Source organism: Trachemys scripta, chromosome 16 (assembly GCF_013100865.1).
Source record: "Trachemys scripta elegans isolate TJP31775 chromosome 16, CAS_Tse_1.0, whole genome shotgun sequence".
NCBI lineage: Eukaryota > Metazoa > Chordata > Testudines > Emydidae > Trachemys > Trachemys scripta.
Window position 1 is genome coordinate 9,437,127 of NC_048313.1, and position 14,261 is coordinate 9,451,387.

At 50.8% G+C, this 14,261-nt stretch overlaps 1 protein-coding gene across 3 annotated transcripts in view; it reads left to right on the top strand.

Annotated features, from left to right (window-relative positions):
* The first annotated feature begins 6 nt into the window (after positions 1 to 6).
* The window catches only part of LOC117888549 (dual specificity protein kinase CLK2), a 27,269-nt gene continuing 13,014 nt past the window's right edge, over positions 7 to 14,261 (top strand). Inside the window, exons 1-12 of one of the 3 annotated variants that reach the window (XM_034792059.1) lie at positions 7 to 595; positions 957 to 1,194; positions 2,978 to 3,074; positions 3,426 to 3,492; positions 3,816 to 3,932; positions 4,180 to 4,346; positions 4,783 to 4,877; positions 5,317 to 5,446; positions 5,743 to 5,825; positions 6,114 to 6,193; positions 6,492 to 6,582; positions 7,020 to 7,683. In XM_034792059.1, the coding sequence (XP_034647950.1) occupies positions 426 to 595; positions 957 to 1,194; positions 2,978 to 3,074; positions 3,426 to 3,492; positions 3,816 to 3,932; positions 4,180 to 4,346; positions 4,783 to 4,877; positions 5,317 to 5,446; positions 5,743 to 5,825; positions 6,114 to 6,193; positions 6,492 to 6,582; positions 7,020 to 7,202 (1,518 nt within the window). In that variant the 5' untranslated portion in view covers positions 7 to 425 and the 3' untranslated portion in view covers positions 7,203 to 7,683. Of the gene's footprint in view, positions 596 to 956; positions 1,195 to 2,977; positions 3,075 to 3,425; positions 3,493 to 3,815; positions 3,933 to 4,179; positions 4,347 to 4,782; positions 4,878 to 5,316; positions 5,447 to 5,742; positions 5,826 to 6,113; positions 6,194 to 6,491; positions 6,583 to 7,019; positions 7,684 to 14,261 lie in introns of those variants that run through there. The other 2 variants (XM_034792060.1, XM_034792062.1) reach the window with 2 other exon arrangements.

A 14,261-nucleotide genomic window follows, 5' to 3' on the forward strand; every position in this document is an offset into this window, starting at 1 on the left:
ACCCAGGAGCTCTTTAGGGCAGAGAGCTCTCTGGCGACTAAGTCTGGAGTTGGAGTCTTCATCCCAATTCAGTGTGTGGTCCAACAGCCCTTAGCACAGTCCAGACGTAGCCCCAGTCAGCAGGGCTTGTACGCGGGTTCGCAGCAGCTGGGGTTGCTGTCTTTGGGACGGATGGTCTCTGGGAGGTGTCCTGGGGTAGCAGCTAGCCTGGTGAAATGGTAGCTCCTGTACTGCTGACTGAGATGGGCCTTCCTGGGGGGTCTGTCACCTCTTCCAAAGGGGCATGTGGGGAGGTTGGTTTCTGACCCATTGCTCTTTTGGACAATTCCTCATTCTTGCTGCTTCGTGTGGGGTCGGTTCCACTCAGGCTTTCTCTGCTGTCAGACACCCTGGAGGTCACCTGCTGGTTCTGCCCTCTCCTCTAGATGCCTCACTCCAGAAGGTACCGCTCGTCGGAGCGCAGCAGCCGAGGCAGCTATCACGAGCGCTACAGAAGTCGCAAGCACAAGAGGCGGCGGACGCGGTCCCGGTCAAGCAGCAGTGAGCGTGACCGGCGGCACCGGCGGGAAGACAGTTACCACGTTCGCTCCAGGAGGTGGGTGCCGGGGGCAGGCTGGGACCTGGCTGCACCCTGTAACTGCACTGAAGGCAGCTGCAGTCAGCTCAGTTTCTGCCAGCCAAATGGCCTGGCAAGTTTGGTGCCCCAGTTTGGAGGAAAGACTGACCGGCTGCCCCCTGCCAGTCGCTCAGGGGGGAAGTGCACTGATGCCAGCAGGTAGAGGATGGTGTCTGGAGGACTATTGCCAATGGGGTTGCGGGGAGAGCTGCTTTAGTCCTTCCTGGGGGAGCATGTGAGCAGTCACTAAAGCCTGAACTCAGGGAAGCCCCAAACCCTTCATCTGCTCAGACAGAGCTGGGGCCAATCATGTTCCAATTACTCTTCTTCCCCACCCCAGCTATGACGACCACTCTTCGGACAGGAGAGCCTATGACAGGCGCTACTGTGACAGCTACAGGCGGAACGACTACAGCCGTGAACGAGGAGAAGCCTACTACGAAACTGAGTATCGCCACTCTTATGAGTACCGGCGCTCCCGGGACCATGACGGCAGCTACCGGAGCTGCAAAAGCAGCCGGCGTAATAAACACAGGCGGAGACGGCGCCGCAGCCGGTCCTTTAGCCGCTCCTCATCGGTGAGTACCCTGTAACTCCAGATCTTTCCCTGTAACCTTTCTCTCCCAGGTTGCGCGCTTGGTAAGTAGGATACTCACTTTCTTACACAGTCTCAGACTCAGCTTGTGAAATGCATAGAAAAACCTAGCACAGGCAGCTGCTCCCATCCGCCGTCCTGATGCGCCAGTGATGAGCCCAGACAGCTTTCGGGCACCTCTTGGGTTACCCACCCTCCAGTAGGAGAAGCCAGGAGAGGAGCTGTGCGCCCCATGGGGCCCAGTGCAACCCATGTGGGTCTGGGCAGCCCCCACCTCTTGTTTCCCCAGGCGGTGATGCTGTGACTGTCGTTCCCATCTCCTGTCCCCCAGTAGGGTGCTGTTGTTGTGGTTGTGTGTGTTGTTTGTATCACAGTACTGCTTAGGGGCTGCAACCAAGCAGCAGGGTCTGTGCTGGGCAGCATGGAAGTGATAAGATGGTCCCTCCTCCGAGAGCTCAGTATCACTGTGACTGAAGGACTGGCCCCTGCAGCCCCAGTGCCTGGTATCCCCACTGGAGTGGTGCTGTGGCAGGAGGCCTGTCCCTGGGGTGCTCAGTTCTTGTGTCTGAGCAGTAGAGCCATCCCTTGGCTTCTGTTGGGTGGGCCCTGGCTATTTAAGATGGGCAGGGGGCTCTGGCAAAACAGTTTGGCATGTGGACCAATCAGTTCAGATGGAGGCAGCAGGCTCTTTCCAGCGTAGGGTCCCCAGCCTTCTTCCTCTTGCCTACGCTGCTGCTTGCCGTCCATTTTCTTTAGGCCCAAGAACTCTGTCTCCACTTGGTGTCCTGGCCGCATGTTCAGGGCTGTTCCAGGACTAGGATGGGAGTCCTGGGCTGGAGATGGGGCCCCCAGGCTGCTGGCTCTTTGCTCCCAAGTGTGGGGTTACTTTAGCTGAAGAAGAACTGAAAACAGGAACTCTCTCTTCTCTGGTGCAAGTCTCTCATCTGACCTCATCCCAGGCTGTGCCCATTCCACTTTGTGCTCCTTTTCTCTGGGGGGTTAGTCCCTCCAGGACCAGTTTTGTTAGGGGAGGGCAGATGAAGAGGTCTCTGATCTGCCTCTGGGGTTGTTGCTCACAAGGTCTGTCTGGTTCTGGATGCAGCGTTGTGCTTTGTAAACCTCTTAGTTCTTCCTTCTGTGTTGGGGTGGGGAAGGCTATTGTGGGGGGCTGTTGGAAAAGGGTGGGGATGTCTGTGCAGGGGCAGCTTGGCCCTTTGCTTGTGACGGATTTCCCAGCACGCAGTCTGCCGCTGCCTTTCCTTGGTGGCTGATGTGAGCCCTTCCCTGTGGTCACCGAACACTTGGCTGGCGACCGTGTGCTCTCTTGGCATTGACCCAGGACCTGAACATCAGCACTGCTCCTCTCCAAAGCCCCAGAGGAGTGAGAGCAGCTGGCCCCTCCCTCTCACTACCCCATCCCCTCCGCTCGCCCCTGTTCTGGTCTTCGCTCTTGCACTGGTTCGGGTGGGGCTGTTTGTAGGTTTTTTCTTTTTTTTTTTCTTTTTTTCTTTTTTTGCTACAAAGAAAAGCAAACTGTTTTTTTCTTTTCTGAGCTAGTGTGTTGTATCTTGACATGTTCCCTTGCAATATCCCTATCGTTATATATTCCTCTGTGCCGTATGAATTGGCTGGGAATCTCCTCCTGCAACCCCTCCTCAAACAACCATGTGAATTTCCAAACCAACCAATGCGTGACGCTGGCTGCTGCGCTGGTTTGAAAATCTGATTGGCTGGTGAATGATGAATTCCCTGTCTGCCTGGGCCAGCAGCGGAGTCGACAGAGCAGCAGAAGGGCCAAGAGTGTGGAGGACGACGACGAGGGGCATCTGATCTATCGCGTCGGCGACTGGCTACAAGAAAGATGTACAGCCGAATCGTAACATAATTTAGCTCTCTAGTTAAGCTCCCATCGCAGTCGCAGATCTGTCTTATCTTTCTGTTCTGTTTTATTTTCATTGTTTTTAAAGAGAAACCCCCTTCCCTCCCTCCTCCCCTTTCGTTAAAGATATTAATTTTCTATTTTGCATTGTTACCAAAATAGCAGGGAACTAGGGCAGTTGCCTTGTGCAGCCGGTGTCAGCATTCTGCTGCACTGGTGTCTCAAGCTGTGTGCAGGCTAGGTGTTGCAATGCATTCTCCTCTGCCTCGTGTATGCGCTGCACCCAGGTCCTGCTCACTCCCTCATGTTGTCTTCTCTCTCTCTCTCCCTCTCAGATGAGATTATTAGCACCTTAGGGGAAGGCACGTTTGGCAGAGTGGTGCAGTGTGTGGATCACCGGAGGTAAGCGTGCTGACTGGACTCACGCAATGGGCGGGCAACCAGCTGAATGCGTGTGTAAAGGTTTTGCGGGGAGATGAGCCCCCTCCCTCCTGGATTCCAGTTCAAATCTAGTGTGGATCAATAGGCACCCAGTGCTGATCCCATATGGTGTGGGATACGATGGTGGGTCTTGTGATTGATTGTAGTGGAATAAACCCACCATCTCAGCCTGCACTGTCCAGCCAACCAAAATCTCTGCTGGACCTGGCTAGTCCATGACACCCCTTCCCCAGGGCGTGGGCTCAGCTCCACTGTGACCTTGCTTTTTTCCTGCCTCTCCCCAGAGGGGGCGCACGCGTCGCCCTAAAAATCATAAAAAACGTGGAGAAATATAAAGAGGCTGCTCGGCTGGAGATTAACGTGCTGGAGAAAATCAATGAGAAGGATCCAGAGAATAAGAAGTGAGTGTCGTGCTGTGCTGGGGCCAGGGAGGCAGTGTCATCCGAGCCCCTATGCCCTCCAGCTGGTAGGGAGCCGCCTGGCAGCCCGTGGCAGGGTGTGGGGAGGCAGTGCCACACTGGGGTCCCGAGTCCATTGTTCAAAGTACTGTAGGGTTGGGGTCAGCCTCGGCTGCGCTGTGCCCCGCCGGGGGGTGGGGAATGGCCGGGGAGGACTAGGACGATCTCTAACAGAAGTGTCTCCTCTCAGCCTGTGTGTGCAGATGTTTGACTGGTTCGATTACCACGGCCACATGTGCATCTCCTTTGAACTGCTGGGGCTCAGCACCTTTGACTTTCTGAAGGACAACAACTACCTGCCCTACCCCATCCACCAAGTGCGGCATATGGCTTACCAGGTGTGCCAGGCTGTGAAATGTGAGTGGCAGCCGCTCCCCTCCCTGACAGGATGGGGCGGGAGGATCTTTGGGCCCCACCTGTGCCAGCTCTGCATCTGATAGGCCCAGGGCACCCCATCACTAGAAGGGGCTCCCTTCTGCAGATTCCAAGGCCAAGACCTTCCTGCCCGCCAGGAGAAGGAAAATGGGGCATTTGGGTGAACCCACCCTCCTTTACCTGTCTCTGCAAGAGCAGTAATCATGTGGGATGGGGACAGAGAGGTGCCACGGATCTTGGTACCCTCTCTTCCTGTGTCCCACAGCTCTGTGTGTGGAGTCCCATCAGCTCCAGTTCCCCACACCCTGGGCTGGAGCAGTGTCTGACAATGTAAACCACATTCACTGACCACTGCAAACTAGTGTCGGTGTCAGCTGGGTTTAATGGAATCTGACTCTGATCATGTTTTCCTCCCCAGTTCTGCATGACAATAAACTCACTCACACGGACCTCAAACCCGAGAACATCCTCTTTGTGAACTCGGATTATGAACTCACCTATAATCTGGAAAAGGTAAAGGGGCTGCCCTCACCTTAAGTGCCTCCTGTGAGGTGTTCTGGCCTCCTCTGGCCTACAATCAGATAGGAAGGGGTGGGGGGCACCCGTTTTCCTGGTGGGAGCACTAGTGAATTGTGCTGTAGGGAACGATTCTGCAGTGGTGTTCTCCTGCCCCTGGGAGGTGGTTGGGATGGGACTGATAGGGTTCCTGTGTCTGTTCGGGGCCCAGTCATCACAGGAGTTGCCTGCATCTTCTGTAAACAGACAGCAGTGGCCCCAGGGTGCTCCGAGAGCTGGTGAGAGCAGCCTTGGCACTTGTGGGGGGGCAGGAGTGGAAGGACAAGTGATGCTCCTCCAAAGCGCACCATTTCTGCAGTGCCCTGCTGTGCAAGGGGCTGAGGCTGCCTGGTGAAAGTCCTGTGTAACTGGTCCCTTCTCTCTCCCTCTCTCCAAGAAGCGAGATGAGCGGAGCGTGAAGAGCACGGCCATCAGAGTGGTTGATTTTGGCAGTGCAACGTTTGATCATGAGCATCACAGCACCATTGTCTCCACCAGGCACTACCGAGCCCCAGAGGTCCTACTGGGTATGTACCACCGGCTCTGCATGCTGGGCTGCAGGACGCTGGCCCCTACGTTCCCAGGGATCACACTGAGTAGGCACCATGGGCTCTGCTCGCTGAGCTATGGGCTGTTTGCCTCCCTGCCATGCCATGTTTCTGCAAGTGCCAGCAGATGCACAGCTCAGAGCACTGGCTTCAGTACAGGCTGTGAGCTCGCTGAGTGTCAGTTGAGGCAAAAGTTTCCTTTGGCAGCAGCTTATAGAAAAGGAGGTTTGCAGATCATGCTCTTTCCCTCTGGTAATAACCCCTCTGCTTCTTAGAACTCGGCTGGACCCAGCCCTGTGACGTGTGGAGCATCGGCTGCATTGTCTTCGAGTATTATGTGGGCTTCACCCTGTTCCAGGTGAGACTCGCGTCCTTGCTCCACAAGCTGATGGAGTCAAACCTGGCACTCTCCCACTCTTGTGTTGGGACATCCACGCCTGGGAGTGGGTTCTCCCTATCATTGGTGTCCTCTGGTGCTGCAGTCAGTGGTGTGCTGGGCATTGGCTGGCAGCCAGGAACCCCACTCATGCTGTGGCTGCAGTAAGAGGCTGAGACATCCTAGCACCAGTGAGCTGGAGAATCTCAGGGATCTGAGTCTGCTTCATGCCATCCCTTTATGAGCTGGGCCAATCTGTGTCTCTTCCAGACTCATGACAACCGGGAGCATCTGGCCATGATGGAGAGGATCCTGGGTCCGATTCCTTCCCGGATGATCCGAAAGACCAGGTGAGAGAGGCTGGTGGAATGCTGCAGGACCTGCCATTTGCTCTCCTTGCCTCATTTCCCTGTGGTAGTTCCTGCTGATGTGGGACTCGGGCTCGGGGTTCCTTACTGAATCAGCCCTCTGTTTACAGTGCTGTTCTGGAGTAGAGCGGCCGAGCATGCCTGTGACCCCCGCCCTGTATTGTCTGGGTGACTGAGTCTCTATGGAAGCAGGGGGTCTCCACTCCAGCTCCTTGCTGTTATGGCCCCATTGCTCAGTCCCTTCTGCTGTAACTTACTGTGTCACCTCTTACTGTGGCAGGAAGCAGAAATATTTCTACCATGGTCGCCTGGATTGGGACGAGAACACCTCTGCAGGCCGCTATGTCCGGGAGAACTGCAAACCACTGCGGGTAAGGCTCCCAGCTGGGGCACCCCTCCCTTCCCATGGGAACTCTTAATGCCTGCCCCAGTTCCTGAGAATTTGGACTCTGTGTAGCCAGCAGGGCTGTGAACGTGGCCTGCTGGGAGCCACTGAAAGGCTCTGTCCACATGGCTGAGTTAGAGATTAAGACTGGAAATGGAAAAGGCAGTGATGGGAGCTTAGTCAGAAGACTGGGAAGGGGGGTTGGGAGCTGAGAAGTCCTGGGGGAGGTGCCCGCAAAGGAGAAATGAGAACTGGACAACACGTGCTCATTAGAATTCTCCACAACTTTGGGGCCTTCTAGGTCCCAAGCCCTAACTGGGCTCTTTGCCCCGGAAGCGTGTTGGGAGCTCCCAGTTGTGCTGCAGTGAGAGTGGCAGGCCATGCTGTGTCTTTCCCCCTGACTTCTCCCCCTCATCTTCCCAGAGATACCTGACCTCTGAGGCTGAGGACCACCACCATCTCTTCGACCTCATCGAGAGCATGCTGGAGTATGAGCCGTCAAAGCGCATCACTCTGGCCGAGGCCCTCAAACACCCATTCTTCGACATGCTGAAAACAGAGCCAAGCACAAAAGTGTGGGACTCTAGCCGAGACATCAGCCGGTGACGCTGCTGGTGCCCAGTCTGTCCTCAGATTGTAGCCCCCGTGGAGGCCTATGTGATTTCTATGTGGACACTTGGTGCTTTTTTTATACAAAAAAAAAAAACCCCAAACAAAACCCCCTGAATCCTTTTGTTACTATGTAAAACTGTTAATATGTGAGATATTGTAAATACCCGAATCTATATCTGCCTTTGAGCTCCATGGACCCAAGCCCCTGCTGCTGCCATTACTCCTAGGGGAGGGGGCCTCTTACGGTCCATGCTGTGAATACCTCTGTTCATGTGTTGCATTGACTCCTGTTCTCTCCTCCTGCCCTCCCCAGGGCTCCCGGCTGTCTGTAGCTCATCCATATCTTTGTAAGTTATGAAGCTGGTGGGGTTGCATGGGAATTATTTTTTGGATCAATGTCATAGCCCATCCCCGCACCAGAGTTTTATATGAATTTTGTACAGTCTTTGTGAAAATAAATATGAAGTCAATTAAACTTCCTGGCCTTCCTCCCCGTCTGCGTCCAGACTAGTGGGGGCCCATCTTGGCATTTTCCGGTGCCCTGGGATTGAGGTACTGCTTCCCCTTCCCAGAAGATGGGGTATGTGGTGCATGTGACATTAGCCTCAATAAGAACTTTAACCCCCAGATCTTTGCTAATTCCCTGGAAATGGAGGTTCAGCTTCTGTCTTGTATTGGGTAGTAAATGTTCTGTTGGTGGTTCCCAACAGAACAAGAAAAGATGTTGTGCATCAGCTGCACTCTGCTTCTGCAGAGGATGGAAGGGAGTCGTTTGTCCCAGCAAGAAATACTTGAGGAGACAGGATCCCTGTATTGGTTTCTGCTCTGCTCGACCCACCTCCAGCTGTAAAGCTCATTCCAATCTTGAATGTTTGTCTGGTGCCCAAAAACGCACCTGCCAAGGGTTGCTCTAGGTGTGAGGGTTGCAGCTGGATCTGAGCTATAAGCCCTGATGCCTCAATCCTGTTCCAGAGGTACTCCAGTATGACTCTGATTCGATTAGAGGGTGGAGACCGGGCTGGGGACAGGGACAGCTCTGCAGTTTTGCAGCCAGAACTCCTTCCTGAGGGTGAGCCATTCCAAGCAGTGGGGCCATCTCCACTTCAGCAGGGCTCCTGGTCCAGCCTGGCTTGTTGGCTGCAAGAGGATCGGAGAGGTCAGTTGCTGTTCCAGGGGACAGCAGAGCATGTGCTGGTTCCTCTTTGGAAAAGCCACATCATTTCAGGATTAGTGTTTTGTGGTTGGAAGGTGCTAAATATGAAATGCAGCCAGCTCTGGTGTGGGTTTGGCAGCCAGTTCCTTCTAAGACAAAAAAACAAATTTAAGCCCAGATTGCTGTGTCCCAGACTCATTAATGTCTGCACTGAGTGAGCCTGAGTGTTTGAGATCTCGCCAGAGCGTGTCACTCGCCCACAGGATGTATTGGTACTGACTGTATTAGTGATGGCTGTCAGGAAAACTGTCTAGGTGCACTGTAGCTATCCCTTTGCAGGCAGCCATCCCAACAAGAGCTTTCCTTACCCAAACTCACAGCCTAGCCACCTGTTCTGCTGCTGAGCTGTTCTCTCTGTTCCTCTCTGCTCTTTTACCAGCTGCACAGCAGGAGTTGTCGTCTGAACTGGGCTATCTCCCACTAGAGCATGCGGGGAAGTCACAAACATAGTGGAATCTTCATGTTCGTTCTTGGTTAAATGCTTGGCAGGGAGTCTCATGGGGGGTTGGGGGGGGAGAGACAGAACAGATGCATGAGGAGTCCTCACGTAGGGTGCTTTGCTAATGCACCATCTGGCTACGACAGACTGTGCCCTAGCCTAGCAGCCTGTCATCACTCAGAAGGATAAAGGAAAAGCTCAGCTTCACCTGGAGTTAGTGAGAATTGAGACTTGGGTGAGGGATGGGGTGACATTGAGTCATCTTCGTGTCCTGATTCCAATTTAAGGAGCTTGGGCTGGGAGCATTAATCTGCCTCCAACAGTGCTGCTCAACCAGCAGCTTATCACATTGCAGTGACACAGTGAGCATCCAGAATTGAGCCCAGGAAAGCCTGACACCACGGTGCCGGCTGTCAGTGTCCAGCTGAGGGCAAGCAGTACCTGGATCTGAGTGAGTAACATGTCCCCTGTACCCAGCTTAGGTCCGGGAGAGAATCCCCATTTCCAGCCTGACCACCTGCCCTCAGCCTCCTGGGTAGCAACACCGTTAACTCCCTTTGCAGCTTGAGAGAGACCAGAGTTCTGCCCTGGACTTTATGCACTGAGCTACCGAGCCCTGTGCTATCAATCTGGCAACCTGGAGATTGGGTGGGGAGTGGCTGCATTTGGGCCACACATTCCTTACAGCTCCTCTCTCTTGCTCTCCAAGAGGATGGATAATAATCTGTGGCCACGAGGCAGGTGCAACTGCTGCCCAGGTACTGAATTCCTGGGCCTGTGTCTGGCTCGGCATGCATGGCCCTTTGTACCCCATACGGCTGGCTCCCAGGATGCTGAGCAATCCCCTTGGCATATCAGGGCAGTCTAGTCACTCCACTTGCTGCTGTGTGTCTCCAGATAATGTCTGAATGGGAAATGTTAGTGGGTCCCTTGTGTCCTGTAGCCTGACTTGAGCTGGCCAGGAGGTTCAAAGCCACTGGAATTTGCCTGTCTGTCTCTGTCATGCCAGGCATTCCTCCCAGGCCAGCTTGGAACTGGGACATCCCTACAAATAGCACCTCCCCATGCCCTACATGGATTCATAGATTCCCCAAGGCCAGAAGGAACCAATGTGATCATCTAGTCTAACCTGTATAACACAGGCTGGAGAAATGCCCTCTAATTCCTAGAGCAGATATTTAAAAAAGACATGCAATCTTGATTTAAAAATTCAGTGATGGAGAATCTATCGTGACTCTTGGTAAATTGTTCCAATGGTTAATTACCCTCCCTGTCAAACATTTATGCCTCATTTCCAGTCTGAATTTGTCTAGCTTCGACTTCCAGCCATTGGATCGTGTTAGACCTTTCTCAGTAAGACTGAAGAACCCATTATCAAATATTTGTTCCCCCTGTAGATACAGACTGTAATCAAGTTGCCCCTTAACTTTCTCTTTTTTAGGCTAAACAGAACGAGCTCTTTAAGTCTATCACTGTCATGTTTTCTAATCCTTATTCTTATGGTTCTTCTCTGAGCCCTCTCCTATTTATCAACATCCTTCTTGAATCGTGGGCACCAGAACTGAACACAGTATTCCATCAGCAGTTGCACCAGTGCCAAAGAGAGGTAAAATAACCTCTCTATTCCTACGCGAGAGGCCTCTGTTTATGTATCCCAGTCTTGCATTAGGTCTTTTGGCCATGGTGTCACATTAGGCTTTCAACTTCAACTAATTATCCCCCAGAACCTCCATGTTTTTTCAGAGTCACTGCTTAGAGTTCTCCATCCTGTAAGTATAGTCTAAGTTTTTTACTAGACCTATACATTTACATTTAGCCGTATTAAAATGCAAGCAATCCAGATGGCTCTGAATCAGTGTCCTGTCCTCTTCATTATTTACCATGCCCCCAGTTTTTGTGTCATGTGAAAACTCTGTGTTTTCTTTCAGGTCATTGATAAAAATGTTAAATAATATAGGCCCAAGAACGAATCTCTGCAGGACCCCACTGTAAACTCATTCGCTTGATGATGATTCCTCATTTACAATTACATTTTGAGACCTATCAGGTTTTTTAAGCCATTTAATGTGTGCCATGTCAATTTTATATCATTCTAGTTCAGGGTTTCAGCAACCTTTCAGAAGTGGTGTGCCGAGTCTTCATTTATTCACTCTAATTTAAGGTTTCGCGTGCCAGTAATACATTTTAACGTTTTTAGAAGGTCTCTTGCTGTAAGTCTATAATATATAACTAAACTATTGTTGTATGTAAAGTAAATAAGATTTTAAAAATGTTTAAGAAGCTTCACTTAAAATTAAATTAAAATGCAGAGCCCCCCGGACCGGTGGCCAGGACCCGGGTAGTGTGAGTGCCACTGAAAATAAGCTTGTGTGCTGCCTTACTCAGTAAGAACTTACCCAGTACTCCAAGACTTATTGAAAATCAGCATTAATGGTCTAGTGAGCTCCTCAGCCAGCTCTTTTAAAACTCTTGGATGCAAGTTACTTTTAAATCAGCAGATCCAGATATCTAACTCTAGAAGCTTCTGCTTAAAATCCTCCAGACATACTATTGCAACAGAAAGTATGTTATCACCATATGATGAGACTATCATCTGGTTTTCCGCCAAACACAGAACAGAAATATTTATTGAACTTTTCTGCATTATTATTCATACTTCCATTTCAGTCTAATAATGGATCAATACCATTGTCAGGATTCATTTTGTTACTTATATATTTTGTTAAAAATCCTTATTATCCTTAACTCTGCTGGCCATACATTTCTCCTTGTGTCCCTTTGTTTCCCTTATCCATTTTCTACAATACCATACTTCTGATTTATATTAATTACTATCAATTTTGCCTTTCTTCCATTTGTTTTATATATACACACATATTTATACCTGCCTTCACTTTCCCTGTAAACCAGGCTGTTTTTTTACCCAGCACTGCCTTCTTCCTCAATTGTTGGATTGTGGCTTTTGGGGCATCTATTACATGTTGTTCTTAAATGATTCCCAATTATCATTCACATTTTCTGACTACATTCTCTCTTCCAGCTGACTTGGCTCGAAATTGTTTTCAGCTTTGTGAAATCTGCCCTTTTAAAGCACAAAGCATATATATTACAGGTGAGGACTTTATTTTGCTTGCACAGTATAAATGTGACCAAGTCATGATCACTTGTACCTAAGCTATCGTTAATTAATTAGTTCCTTTATTTGTTAGGACACGGTCTAATAAAGAATTCCTCCATGTTGACTGCAACACTGTTTGAGATAGGAAATTATTGATAATATTTAGAAATTTCAAGCTTGTTTTAATACTGCCAGGATGAGATCTCCAGCATCTTTCACTCAAATTGAAGACCCCCATGATCAGTTGTTTTTTTTTCTACACATCCTAGGTAGGTACATAAGGAGATGGCCATCCTGTTCTCTGGAATTTGGTGATCTGTGGCTAATACCCAATTTTGTGCTTTATCTGTTAGGACACTGAGCCATAAACATTCAAGATAATTTTCTTCTGAGTTATCAGTGAATCAGAAACAGGCAGTGCGGTTTTTGGCATAGAGTGCCATTCTCTCTCTCCTTTTGCCCACTTGATCCTTCCTAAATAGGTTACAACCATTTATTTTAACATTCCAGTCATGCAAATGCAAATCATAAATGACCATTTCCAATTATTTAATTTGCTACCCAGGCTTCTAGCATTGATGTATACATCCACCTCTCCCCAGAAAAGGTGGACCAATGTTCGACAAAACTAAAATCCTCCACTCCATGCTACTTACCTAGCCTGCAATTCACTTCCAGAATCTGCTTTCGGTTTTCCTTTGCTGGTGAGATAGGAACAGTCTCAGAGAAAATTGCTTGGATGTTCTTCTTCCTTTTCAGCACGGATGGCCTGTTCCACTATCTGAGGTCTGTCTCTGCACCTTGCACAGCACTGACTGCTGCTGTCCTTACTGCCTTTGCTCCAGCCTCTCTGCTCACCTCTCCTCTCCAACTCGCACCTATGGAATCTGTGGTGAAGTCTGCTTTCAGGGCCCCAGTGAAACAGCTGCAGTGCTGCATCTCTGCTGTCTTTCCCGAGGACAAGGACTGCCAAGCATTAGGAGGCTGCATAAAGGGTCCAGCAGAACAGAACCAGAGGACCCAGCGCAAGAAGTAAGAGCAACTGGCCACCTCACCATGCCTGGCTCAATGAGATGTTCTAGGCCCTGCTTGAATCTGATGGGGTCCCCCCACATATTGAGGGAACCCCTTTAATGACAGGCCTGTCTGTATAGTCATCTTCTGTGCACGATGTTCCTGGGTGACCACAGAGCTTAGCCCAGACCCACAGAGGGCTGCGTAGGATGGTCAGTCCATGAGAGAGTGCAGCTCTCTGCCCCAAAGTTCCTCCACCCCAGTGAAACCCATTAAACCAACCACCTTGTTCTGATTGGGAGAAGCAGCTTGCTGACACAGTTCTTTCCAACTCAGGAGCAAACGGGACGTGGTCTATGCTCAGAGAAAGGCTGAGCGTGCAGCCATCAGAACCCACATCAGAGAGAAGTACCAGCTTCCCAAGGTAAGGGGGAGCCAATTCAACAGGCCTGGGGAAGAGGAGACTTAGCTCCTCGGGGAAGCTTAGGGTTAGTCTGATAACTTTGCCTATTGGGTTGCATCTATTGGTTAGGCCCTAGCCCCATATGCTGCTGGGCAGATCCTGCTCCCAGCTCTGGGGCTGTTCGCTTGCCCATGGGGTGCAGATAATTGCAAAATGCCCTATTTAATTTAGGAAGAGGAAAAACCTGTTTATATGGTAAGGCTGTGATGCTTCCTTAGGATCAAGTGACCTGTGATCTTGGATGGACAGTTGTGTTGGGGCAGGGCCCAGCTCATGGTAGCAGCTGGGTGGCTCCACGCATGACTCCTCACACTAACATCTTTGTCCTTTCCATTTCCTCTTCAGAACAAGGTGGATAAGAAGCAGCTGGAGGTCATTGGGGGAAAGGTGAAAATGCTGCAGGACCACGTGGCTGTGGTGAGGCCTCAGGGCACCCCTGAATCTGACTCCTGCATCTCTGGCCTCAGTGCTATGGATCTCAGCTCCCTGAAAAAAACAACAGAGAGCACAATGCAGTCCCTGCGGCTGCGCTGTCTTATCATGTGAACAAACCAGCAGCAGGGTCACAGTAGCCCAGTTTCTCTACTCAGTCCAGACTCTGCTGTGCTCCCTGCCTCATGTCTGTAAGAATGGCTGTTCTCGCCCTCTTGGGGTAACTAGAGGTTAGTGGAGTTCAGTTGAGAGTTGGGCTGCTTCTCTGATGCAACATCTGCTTCTGTTCCATGAACCATCTCTCCTTGGGGGTGTGGGAATCCATCCTCCAGTTTAACCACAGTATCTTTTTGGAATGAGAAGTGTGGAAGTGG